Source organism: Anabrus simplex, chromosome 2 (genome assembly GCF_040414725.1).
Source record: "Anabrus simplex isolate iqAnaSimp1 chromosome 2, ASM4041472v1, whole genome shotgun sequence".
Classification (NCBI taxonomy): Eukaryota; Metazoa; Arthropoda; class Insecta; order Orthoptera; family Tettigoniidae; genus Anabrus; species Anabrus simplex.
Window position 1 is genome coordinate 652,638,444 of NC_090266.1, and position 13,431 is coordinate 652,651,874.

The 13,431-nt window shown below is 39.4% G+C and overlaps 1 protein-coding gene across 3 annotated transcripts in view; it reads right to left on the reverse strand.

The window, feature by feature from the left end:
- LOC136862994 (uncharacterized) overlaps nucleotides 1-13,431 on the reverse strand; it is a 319,777-nt gene that overhangs the window by 203,386 nt on the left and 102,960 nt on the right. For all 3 annotated transcript variants that reach the window (XM_067139304.2, XM_067139303.2, XM_067139302.2), the window contains exons 2-3: nucleotides 9,314-9,476; nucleotides 6,351-6,452 (exon numbers count right to left, since the gene is read on the reverse strand). In XM_067139304.2, the coding sequence (XP_066995405.1) occupies nucleotides 6,351-6,452; nucleotides 9,314-9,476 (265 nt within the window). The remainder of the gene's footprint in view (nucleotides 1-6,350; nucleotides 6,453-9,313; nucleotides 9,477-13,431) is intronic.

A 13,431-nucleotide genomic window follows, 5' to 3' on the forward strand; every position in this document is an offset into this window, starting at 1 on the left:
ATCCCCCCTCCCGAACAGCCTGACTCATAAATGGTGGGAAACATAAAATCTTGCAAACGTAAATTTGAGAATTTTAATACAGGGTATCCACAAAAGAACTCTGGAGTTTTGAAGTTTGTTATTTTAATGAAATCAAAAATTAAGGATAATGTGTTATACATGGTTTGAAAGGTAATATTGTCAAGTTAATTTTTTTTAATTTTATTTTTTTAAATACAATTTGGTGCAATTTAATATATGCCCCATTTGTGGCATGACATACAACCAAACAGTAATGGATCTCTTGCCATGTTTTGGCCAGCATGTCTGGGGTGATGGTTGTCACAGAAGGGATGATCATAGTGAGCAAGCAGCATTAGTTAACTTTGATTAGATAATAACAATAACATCCGTATCTCAAAGCGTTTTATGCACATTGTGAGCACTGTAGAGCATTGACCTTGAAGTGACCAAACAGGGGCCTGTCCCTGTCAGTGCAGTGCAGATGGCAATGCCACAGCAGAAAGCTCAGTATGTTAAATATCTCGTAGAAACTGCATCAGTTGTTGCTGTACAGTGGAACTCTTGACGCGAGTATGGTAGCAATGCGCCTATGGACAAAACCATTCATCAATGGCTTAGTGCTTTAAAAGAAACTGGAAGTGTTATGAAACAAATGTTGCCAGGTAGGTTTTTCAAGAACTCCATTAAACCTTGTTTACCTGTCAGTAAAGGACCGTCACATTGTATTTTTAACTCATACTACTATTTTAGTTAAAAGATGGTTTAATACGAATGTATCGGGTTCCCGATGACAATTGATTTTGAGGCTGAAAGATAGGCTGACGATGCCCACAACAAGGACAAAACATGTCCCAATTTAAGTGTCATGCTTAAGTTATAAACATTCTCATGAATGTATTTTATTGAATAGGTTGACCACTTCAATAAACTTAATTGTTTCAAATTAATATACAAATTTCAATACGGACCAACCATGAAGTTTATTACATGCAATACTATTCTTTAACACTGATACATCCATCCAGTAATACACCTTTCTAATGCTAGGCTCTCATAGTTCCCCCCGAATAGTTCTAGTGTAATTCAGCCAATGGACCAGGGCATCATTAATTATTTTATGATTAATTACAGAAAACTGATAATTGTATCGTTACTTGCCTCTGCCACTGAACTGACTAAGCCTGTCTCTGCGCTCGATGCTGTAATTTGGATTGCAGAAGCAGTCAAAGGGGTGTCATAAAATACGGTACGTCAATGCTTTCACAAAGCCAAGTTTGTCTCAGAACCTGATGAAGGAACCATAATAAACGAAAATACTGATAGCCTAAAACAAACTCTCAAACAGCGTAATTATGGTAATGTCAGTGCAGAAGATTACTTGGTCATTGATCTAGAAGTTGAGACAGAGGGGGTGTTACGAAGGATCGAAGAGTTCATCACCCATCACCTCCAAGAAAAGACAACAGAATCTGACAGCGATGATGACGAGACTTAAGACGATGAAGAAAATGGTTTACATAACGTGAAGACCCACTGTCATGCCCTATCAGCCGTAAAGGACATTCAGTCCTTTTTGCTAGCGAAAAATGATGCAAAATTGTTCTACATCACTTGTCGTGCCCGCATTTTAATTGAGAACCGTGCTACCATGGATAGTTGTGTCCAGCGTACAATTCTGGATTACTGGAAGAAGTAAATGACAGTATTGTACAGTATTACTATTGGTGTTATTTCTAAAGAACATTTAATATGTATTAATATGCCTGTGAATAAGTTCTAAGCAAGAATAGATTTGTGTTAGTGCTGCTGATATAGTGTATGTAAGTGAGTGATTAGTGTAATTACTGTATCTACTACTGCACAAAATCACACAATCTGCTTCTGGATTATCTAACGGAGGTATGTACTTATGATTTTTATTTTAATTTTAACTGCCTTTATGAACTAGAATCTTGCATAAAGCAGGAAGAAATTCTGGTCCCTTGGGTTTCCGCTGAGGACTGGTTTTACTAGATAAAATTAAAAGAGTACAAAGACATTTTATGTCAAAAATAAAACACACTGATAAATTTAAAAACATCTTACATGAAGTATCGATAGAAAGCATAGAGACAACCGTTACCAGGCGAGTTGGCCATGTGGTTAGGGTCACGCAGCTGTGAGCTTGCATCCAGGGGATAGTGGATTCGAGCCCCACTGACGGCAGCCCTGAAGATGGTTTTCCGAGCCACAGCCGCTTCCTTCCCATTCCTAGGCCTATCCCATCGTCACCATAAGACCTCTCTGTGTCGGTGCGACGTAAATGCAGATAGAAAAAAAAAGACAACCTTTAGTATACTACACCCATTGCTAGAGGGCCAATGACCTAGATGTCAGGCCCCTTTAAATACCAAGCATCATCACCCATTACTACAGAAGATATGGTTATATGAATAGATACTAAAATGAGAAAAAGGGCTAATTGTCAAGCTACCCAATAAGGGGGAACACTACCAAGTGTAACAATTAGCAGAGGCATCGATCTCTTGTCTGTACCAAGCAAAGCGTTCTCAAGGCTACTTTTTTCCCTATTGGTTTAACGTTGCACTAACACATTGAAGGTTTTCGGTACGTAACGATGGGAAAGGGCTAGGATTAGGAAGGAAGTGGCTGTGGCCTTAATTAAGGAAAAGCCCAAACATTTGCTTGGTGTGAAAATGGTAAACCACAGAAAAAAGTCCTCAGGGTTGCCGATGGTGAGATTCAAACGCACCATCTCCCAAATGCAAACTCACAGCTACACGACCCTAACTGCACGAACAGAAGATGAGGTCAAGTGTCAAATCTGTCAGGCAAATGGAGCCTTTGTACAGGTGTATCTTGTTTCGCAAAACAAGAACATCTCAAGAAGAACAAACTTTTGACTGTTCAACACCAACCTGAAGGCAGTTCTTTTGTATGGCCGTGAAACTTGGAAGGTAACAAAGCATACAGAAAAGTGATTACAAGTCTTTATTAACTGGTACCCGCACCAAATTATAAATGTGAGATGGTTGGATGCGATATCAAATGAGGACTTTCGGAAGGCAACAAATGAACAACCAATAAATGCCCAATTTAACCCATTGCCATCTAACATCGTCTCGAAGACGTGGTCAGCCGCCGAGACCAATGAGCCAGACCATGTCACAGAGCCGTGCTGAACTTTGTCACGAGTTGTTGACACAAATATATGGCAGCATTATGCTGTTCTATAATCCTCCTTTAGAAAGAGGCAAGATCGATACTGATGTTTATGTTGCCTAAATCTTTGAAAATTAGGTAGAGCGTCTTCTGCTGCTGTAGCTTCTTGTCAAAATAGCTGCAAACAGCTGTAAGCATTAGAGTAGGGTATCGGAAGTTATTTGTGCGAAAGTGGTGACAGTGAAATCTTGTGTGAATCAGAAGGTGACACTAAAGAGTTTATGAATTGTGAAAGCAATGAATCTTTGTCAGAAAGTAATACTACTTCAGATATGATACAGCCATCAACATCAAAGTGACCTAACATTCCTGGCAGTGCACGGTCAACTGAAAGTGACTGGGAGTGGGAAGATGATGATAACATACCAGGTGTAAGCAAATTCATAACCGTATCATCTCTATCCCCAGGTGTTTCTCATAGTTTGGGTGATAGACCCTCTGCATTGGAGGTTTTCTAGTGTGTTCTGAATGACGAATTCTGAATGATGATAACCACAGAAACAAACAGATATGCAAACCTGTGTTTATCCAATCCAAACTATAATATAAAACGTTATGACAATAAATGATTTGACACAACTAATGATAAAATGAAGGCTTATTTTCACTATGGATTATTATGGCTCAAGTAAAACAGCCCTCAGGTCAAAGAGGAGTATTGCTGAAACTTTGCTATTCAGTAAAACAATGCCATTTGTGCGCTTCTTACTTATTTCAAGATTTCTGCATTTTCATGATAATGAAACTGCAGACTTGAGTGATAAGCTACGAAAAGTAAGATGTGTTGTGGAATACCTAAATAACCATTTTCAGTCCATTATATTATGTTACTTATGATATGGTATGTTGTACATAGCATCTCCCATTTTAAATTGGTATTCTGTGTTATAGATATAGCTAATAATATTAGAATTCAATGGGTTAAGGGCAAAAAGTGGCAATGGATCATCCATACATTAAGAAAGCCATACGCAGGTATAGAGAGGTTTACACTGGATTGAAATCCACAAGGTGCATGGAGATGTGGTCGCCCAAGAAAGGCCTGCAGGAGAACTGTTGAAAAAGCCGCCTTGGAAGCTGGAAAAAACATGGAGTGAAGTAAAGTGGCTCACTGCCAATAGGACCACGTGGAAAGTCTTCACTGCTGCCCTACACACTACCAGGTGCAAGAGGAAGTAATTCCAGTAAGTCAAGCCATTTCAGCCCAAACAAACAGTCCCCATATGACAATACCACCACCACTGGCCTGAACAAGGGATCCATTGCCTCATGTGCTTCACAACATATTCATACCCTGCCATCGATGTGTACCAACTGGAACCTCGACTCATCTAGCCAAGCAACTTCTTTCCATGCTTCAGGAGTCAAATGGTGGCATTATTTGGCCCATGTCAGTGTTTTTGCCGTTTGACGCGCGGTGAACAGATGCACCTTAGTGAGATGGTGGCTTCTGTACCTCATTGCGAAGACATGGTTCTGGATGGTACGGCTACTCCCACTTCATTGTTGTTCAGCACTGAATTTGTGAGTGATCTGTTGTGCTGTGTCTGTTTATCTGCTCTTATCATCTGAGACAGCTGATGGCAAATAACAGTGTTGGTTTTTATTTATTACTTCTTACGTCGCACTAACAAAAACAAGTCTTATAGTGATGATGGGATACGACAGGGTTAGGATTCAGAAGGATGCTATCATGTCCTTAATTAAGATACAGCCCCAACATCTGCCTGGTATGAAAATGGGAAACCACAGAAAACCATCTTCAGGGCTGCTGAGAGTGAAATTTGAACCCACCATCTCCTGAATGCAAGCTAACAGCTACGTGCTTCAAACCCCAACTCGTTTGGTGCCAGGGGTTTTGCCCGAATTTGTGTACTCATAACAGCAGCTGACCTGTAATTGATACGTTTTCCGGTATAGAGGAAGCCACACAGGCACAAGGAGTAAGTTATAAACAATGGCTCGCATGTTCCGAAAGAGAGGCATCTACTCATGAGTCAAGGTCGGGTGCACGTATTTATGAATTGGTATGTAAACAAGCAGCCACATCATGTAACAGAAAGCTCAATCACACCCGGCTAGAAAGTTGTTAGCTCTTTATAAGGCATTTTAACAGTCAAACAGAAGGAGCTGCTATACAAAATTTTAAACTGTCGATGCGCACATTGCTTTTAGAGACATTATCAGAGTATTTTAAGAAGAAGACATGCTTATTTTATGTAATTTTAAATATTTTATTTAGACGACAATTCTTGTATTTTAGTTTTAACTTATTTAGTGTACCCGTATATTGTTAGCATCTTTTGAATAAAGTCCGCAAGATATTTGGTGTAATGTTTAGTCACTGATGAAGAGAGTAACTGAGATTCTCTAAAAAGTATGGCAATTAATTAATATAGATTAAATAGCATTTTAGTAGTATTGACAAGGCAGGTACAGATCTTTATCAATGATTTGTCATTGTTGTTATCAGATATAAGTCAATACAGACCAAAAACAAACCATGTACTCACGTACAATTCCATGTACTGGTGGTACACTCTTGACACAGTGGCGCTTAGAAAGCAGACTTTGGTGACTGAATGGCCCATATGTCAGACACTGACAATCTGTTCACGATCAAATGCACTGAGATGTCCTATCCATCCCGAGCTCAACTCTTATTCGCATGGCTAGTATGACATCTGATGGCATTGCCGTTAGGTGGCCCACCGTACAATTGCATGCGTCGGGCCGACCTCAGGGCCATTTCGCCAAAATCTATCTCAATCTATTTCTATATCTATTTCAATTGCCCATAAGAACAAGAAAAACAACGCTTAACAGGAGAAATATTTGTTTGCTCCTTTCCAATACTTACATCAATTATTAGTGTATAATGTTGAAATTGGCTGATGTGTGACATTAATTATACAAGTTATTGGATTTAAAAGTTCAGTTATAGCAAATTTACTTAACTGAAAATATTGTAGTTACTACAAAGTGCTGATCATTCAAAGAGAATAACTGAAGTACATAATTCCTTTAGAACCACAAGTGCAATTCAATTAACATCTTGCAAACTAAACTTCACTTCTTACAACTTAGCAATGTGCATTCTCATAAAAGTGAATCAATGGAGTTACCTTAAATCGTATGTGATTCCTCCGGTTTGACAGATATTTCTGAGCTAACGGATTAGCCAACGGTTTGATGTCAGTCTCCCTACCATGGTTTGCAGTGGACCTCTAAAAATCAAGAGATAAGTCATCATTTAACACTATGAACAACACTGAGGAAGATTTAACTAATAACAATAAGGTTTATTTAAGAAACTTGAACAAACCATCATGTAGAGTTGCCAATCGTCCCATCGACTACTTCCTTTGCATAGGACAGCATAACTTTTCATTTTAAGTTATTTCTGCTAAAGTTTAAAACTTGATGTATTTTACAGGATCCGATAAAGATTTGTTTTGCCCAGCTCCTTGGCTGAATGGACAGCATATTGGCCTTTTCAAGGATGTTCCAGAGATGGAACCAGATAAAACCAGTTCCAACAACTTGAGATCCGATACTTCTCTCTTTGATACCAGTTCCATGCTTACGGCGTTGCTATCTGTGAGAACAATGAGGAACCACACGTATCTGAATGACTATAGTGTGAAAAGAAATAGCTATCGGAGGAAACTTACCATGATTTATTCGCACACTTCTTCAACCAGTATCGATAATGCTCGAACGATCAGCGGTGTAATTATCAATAGAAAGGAACAATGGTCCTAGTTGTAAATAAGGAATTGACTCATTGATTGAATTGCATTCATTTAACAGTTACAAAATCAAAAGGTTCCATTCGATGCTCAGTCAAGCTTTCATATTATAGGGAATCAATTTCTACCAGTAGCAAACTTAGACATAAATTAACTGAACAAATGCACATCAGTCGTAAGGCAACCTGTGAGCAGGGGCACAGTATGGGCAATCCCCTAGGACATCTAGACTTTTAAACTACCCTGGCTGAGCCTGGAATTGCTTCCAGTTTCCCACATTCATCCTCCACAACACTGTCGTCTCAAACGCCAAAGGTACTTGGTTTGCGAGGCCAAGGGAGTCTTGTATTTTCATGGCCTTTCTCCTTCCTTTGCCGATATCTCAATATTTGAAGGGTCTGACCTCTTCCTTTTTCTCTCCTGATTAGAGTTTAGTGGGTATGGTTATTAAGTTGTACTTCTCCTTGAAATGATAATCATTACCACCAACATACTTGAAATCAGAACACCACAGAGAGTTTAAGAATGATTTCTGCATATAGAAATGTTTCCTTTTGACCGTCACAGTCCACAAGTAGTTTGTAGCAGATTGTTTGGGAGGAGTGGTAAGATTTTCAATGAATCAGGAAACTCTAATTTTGTGGCAAACCAATGTTGCATTTAAGTCATTTAAATCTCCTTGGTAGTATTTCAGAATCAACTTTGTAGCAGGATCATGTTTGTCATAAACTACATCCACTGGAAATTGAATATAAACACAGTACAAGATTTTCCATTTCTTTTTCCTTTTTTTTTTTTTTTTTTTTACTTTCCAGAAACTACTTAAATAAACATGGAGATCATTAAATACCAAACATTTCTTTAAATGCCTTCTGGATGCAGTAAAAGCAATAAAGGGCAGACTGTGCCAGGGAAACTTACAGTAATCACTCTAATGAATAGATCGAAAATACCTAGCTGTGAAACCCAGACAATGTGAAGCAAGAATACCACCATTCTGTTATCTTCTCCTCTCTTATCCAGCTTTATTTCAAACCTTTAAAAGGTCTTTGACTATTATACGTACATAAGTTCATGTAGAACTACTTTTTGAAACAAATCTATTATAATAATATACAGATTATGCCAATAAAGGGTGGGTATGTTTTCATTCCATTTTCCCTTGTTTTACTTTCCTTTTTGCCCACTTTTAGGGACCTTTTGATTGAAGAGTTGGTTCAGACTATTAATTGTGCCACCTCGTAAAGCTAATATATTAACATCTCTATTCAATGAATATCAGTATTGAGCTATAATGATAATTTTGGCTCTGTAAGGCACTTCTTTCATACATTACTTGTACTTTGGAGCCCTTCAATGACAAATTCCATAGAACATCTGAAATGAATGAGGTCATATAGTGAACTTAACATGTCACTCTCTTTTATTGTGTAATAGTATGATGTTTTCTGTGATATTCTTTGAAAAAGAATTAATTTAAGTTTGTCAGACAAAAAGGAACATCATCAATCAATATCTCTCTTCGTTCATACAGTCGAGTATGACTCTGCCGTCCTATGGGACATGTGTCTGCATTCAGCTCTATTCCAGGCAACTTCCTGTAGGTCGACAATTGCCGTGTCAGTATCTCTTTCGGTGCCATCTAACCAATGTCTGGCCTTCCAGTTTCTCTTTTACCTTTTGCTACCCATCATTCCAAGCATATCATCTTTTTCCAGGGAGGTACTTCTCATTATGTGGCCAAATTAAGATAGCTATTGTCTCACTATCCTCACTTCAAAGAAAATTTTTGGCTTGATTTGGTCCAAGATTTTCTTATTACTAATTCTAGTTGTCCACTAAATTATCAGCAGACATCGCCTAGCACAAAGTTCAAATGAAATTATCTTCCTCCTGAAAGCTTTCTTTAGGGTCAGTGTCTTTCAGCCGTAAGTGGCTATAAGGAAAACTATGGCACTGACTGGTCTGCATTTGGTTCACATACTGACGTCCCTGCTTTCCCATACATTTTTCAAGTTTATCATTGTGTTTCTTCTAAGAGCCAGCCTTTGCTAATAATATGATGATTTTCTTTGCTGCACTTTAATATAAATTTCACTTCTCCTTGTTTGTCCTTTTCCAATTCCACAAACATCATTAAATTATTTCTTTGTTTTCATAACATGCAATTTCTTTTTACCATTACAAAATTAATTTATTCAACATAAGAAGAATAATTAAATTAAATTAAATTTCTATAAAATGTATCTGCAATGCAATTTAGAAAATAGTGCTACACAGCGAGATTTTGTGCTGAACATGGCTTACACTATCAGAAATAATCACGTTATATCTACCTGGGTGAGGATAACTGCATTGGAAAGGGAGTCCCTTGAAGGCTGTGAAACAATCTGCCCTTTTCTGACAGACCTTGGCTCTGACTCCAAACCATCTTCTGGAATTGCAAGTGTTTCCTCATCACTGTCAAACCTCTCATGTTTTACATAAAGAGGATCCACACTGAAAGAGAGAAGAAAAAATATAACAATAAAATTTGCAGAAAACATAACTGTGCAAAGATCCAAGATCTGCCATATAGAAAGTATACATCAATCCCTTATATCAGAATGAATGAATTTGTCATTTATAAAATCATAAGAATCAATGAAACAAAATACTGTATTAATATCAAAAAGAAATATTTGTGATTAGCAGCGTACTAATGCTAACATGAGGATTAATGCAAATGATCCCTTATATGCTGCGAGGGCAGTGGCGTGGACAACATCTTTTGATTCAGAGTCTGCTGCAGAAGTCAATGAAGAAAGACATAGTGATGACTCTGGCTTTGAAATTTAACTGATCATACAAATAAAATTATAATTTTGATAACAAGTTGAAATTATCAAGAGAGCTCTTCTTTGGAAAATTATATTTCTCCAAAATGAATGTAATGTAATGGCGTATGGCTTTTAGTGCCGGGAGTGTCCAAGGACATGTTCGGCTCGCCAGGTGCAGGTCTTTTGATTTGACTCCGTGGGCGACCTGCGTATCGTGATGAGGATGAAGCGATGATAAAGATGACAAACACATCCAGTCCCCATGCCAGAGAAATTAACCAATTAAGGTTAAAATTTCCGACTCTGCCAGGAACCACACCCGGGACCCCCGTGCCAAAGGCCAGCATGCTAACCATTTAGCGATGGAAATATTTAACTTGAATCTACCAGAAGGTTCCTTATAATGTAACCAGATTTGTCTTTCATAGTAACTTTTCATACTGACTACAAGAGAAACACAGAGTTTTCTGGATATGTCGGTGTTTTTATTCATGACAACGGAGTTAAAATACCCATCTTTCTTCAACTTTGTGACAACTCTGTATAGCTACCTTCTAGTACATAAAAGAACTCTGTATGACAAAATTAAGACTGTTGTTGCTGCTGGATTAGAAATGTAGATGAACTGGCAGCAAATTATGAATAACAAAATAGAAGTTTTGATTTATAGAGGTGACATGCAAGTTTTTAGTCCAAGCTGTCTCAGAAATATATGCAGGGTGATTCAGGGGTGCACTACTAGAGCAGATACCAAAAAACGGAAAGAAGGAAAAGTTGTTGGAAAAATGTGGGTACCTATTTCTCCTACTATAACATGAAACTGATGTTAGATATGAATTAAATCAATATGAAAATATCCCCTTTAATTGAACAATTAAAAATATTTTTTACATGAGATATTAAGTTCATGTGGGTGAACAACCCCCAACATCATTTTTAATTAGTCAAAATAGTCACCTAGTTTTGCCAATATTTGTATAAATTTATATTCTATTCTGATAGTGCCCTGATGAGCAGGACATGTAACATCATTTTGCACATAGTTGAATATACGCCATCAAGTCACATTATTATGACGTATGACAACGGCGGTGCAGAGGCCATGGAGTGTGCACGTAAGACGTGTGATTGGTCATCAATCACCATTATCATGGGTAAAAGGGGTGATTTATCCAAGGTGCAAAACAAGATTATTATTAGCTTTCAGAACAAAGATGCCAGAATTTCTGAAACAGTGCAGTTGTGAACCATTCACCTGCTGCTTAGATGAAGGAGCATCACCACAGCAGAGCAGCTCTCCATCAAACTAAATCAGACGTGTATCTAAAACAACAGTTTAGCAAACCCTGCTGCATAAGGGGTTCCAGAGAAAAGGGAAATTCACTGCACCTATCCCATCGAATGTGCATTATCAGAAAATACTTCAATTTGCATAGCAGTATCATTTGAACCTCTGGTGATTGGTGACCTTCTCTGATGAGTTCCCATTTTTTGTTTTATCCAAAAGAAGGATGCTGGTGTGTAAGGTGAAAAACAGTGGAAATAATCACCCTGCAACAATTATTGGAAGTCCATAAACTGGAGGTGGTAGCATTATGGTCTCAGGAATGTTTCTGTGCTATTTTCTGAGACCACTCATTCAGCTGGAAGGCAATATCATTTAACTTGATTATAAATCCAACCTTGCATATTGCATACACTCAAACATACTGCCTGCCTTCCTTGAGGTGACTGGGATCTTCCAGGAAGACAGTGCAAAATGTCAGATGGCTAGAATTGCCTGAACAACCTGAGCATTTTGTGACCACCTTGAACATTGTGTTCAGTCTGAGGATTCTCTACTAAGCAGTGATTAGCAGGATGTACTGTAGCCAGCCTGGCTCCAGACACCTGTGACACCCTGTGATGTGTGATGAGTGTTTTTGGATTATAACAATTACCTCCAGACTGTGCTTATCATGTACAGTATTTGGATTCCTCAGCACTGCCGAACTGCCCCATTCTCCCACCTGCCATATACTGTTTGCCATTTTGGTTTGTCAGCCTTTACCTTCTCTTTTGCCAGTGAGTTGTCACCTTCTCTTACACAATTATTCGGCCTCCGGTATTTTCTTGAAGTCATTATCGTCACATATAAATGTCAGCCAACTCTTCCAACGGGCAGGTGAACTGGGAGTGTAAACACAGCTCGATGTTTGAGCACTAAGGACTTGGATGAGAACAGGGTTAAAACACCCAGCCTTCTTCAACTTTGTGACAACTCTGTATAGCAAATTGTTAACAAAGACAATAAACTACCCCCTGTGGGTGGGGGACGCAGACAAAGAACACATCCATGGTATCCCCTGCCTGCCGTAATAGGCGGCTAAAAGGGTAACACCCCATGCGGATGAGGGACGCAGATGCAGAATACAGTCCCGGTATCCCCTGCCTGTCATAAGAGGCGACCAAAAGGGGTGAGCTAGGAGCGGACCTGGATTGTGGTTTGGTATCATGTGTTGGACCTCCTGTGGATGGGTGATGATGCTTGTTGATTTAAGGTGCCTAACAGCGAAGGTCATTGGCCCCTACCTGTGGATGGGAGGGGCTGAATACATTCACAGGTAATCCCTGCCTGTCGTAGAAGGCGACTAAAAGGGTCATGTGGTCATCGGTCCCCTCTTATTTTTTATTGTTTTGAGCATTAGTCGTAGACCGATTCAAAATTATTGATGTTTGTGCTGTTCGAAGATGGCCTCATACCTGTGCGATTACGGTCGAAAGCCCCCTGGTGACCTCGGGAAGCCTTCGGATGGGAGCGCCATGTACCCGCGCAGTAATATCCGCCTGACAACACAGGTCCACTCACAGCCAAATGCCAGAAGGACATATTATTAATTGTTTATTATTATTTCCTCTATATTGTTATTAATTACTCTTTACATGCTATGGGGTACATTCTATTGCGGGTGATTGGAGAAAGGCAGTCCTAGTGCTCATTGCCTCAATCATTCCGTATTAGGCATCGTCACACATCGGACCCCGGGTAATACCGTCTGCGACCACGAGGATATTGCCCTAGCTGCTTGGTTTGGTTACAGAGGTCCGTGATCGGACTGGGTGGCATTCGAGGAGGAAGATTTCGGGCATGCCGTCGAAGCAACTTCCGCCTGCCATGGGTAGTTCGCTACCCAAGTCTTTAAATTTGATTCCCTAAGGGGGGCAACCCCCTGGGAACAAGCGTAGCGTATTAATTAGGGTTCCAGCATCCCTAGGTTCCTGGTTGCTACCAGAACCAATGGGCAATATTTCAAACTGGTCAAATCGATCTATTTCAGTCGACACATCGAAGGTGTATACGGCGAACTTGAGGATCTTAAGAAAATTCGCAGTGGTGGTTTGCTTCTTAAGACTAACACTGCGCTCCAAGCAGATCGGTTGCTTAAGTGCGACCACTTTGGCGAAATCCCCGTCAAAGTGGAAGAGCACAAAACGTTGAATCTGGTTCGTGGAGTTATCTTCCACCGTGATCTCGTTCTGAACACTGACGATGAATCGATGGAAGACATCTAGCACCGTGGTGTGACACACGTCCGGTGCATCACGTGCAAAGTCAACTGTGAAGACGTTGCAGCGGGTGCGTTCATAGATAGTCT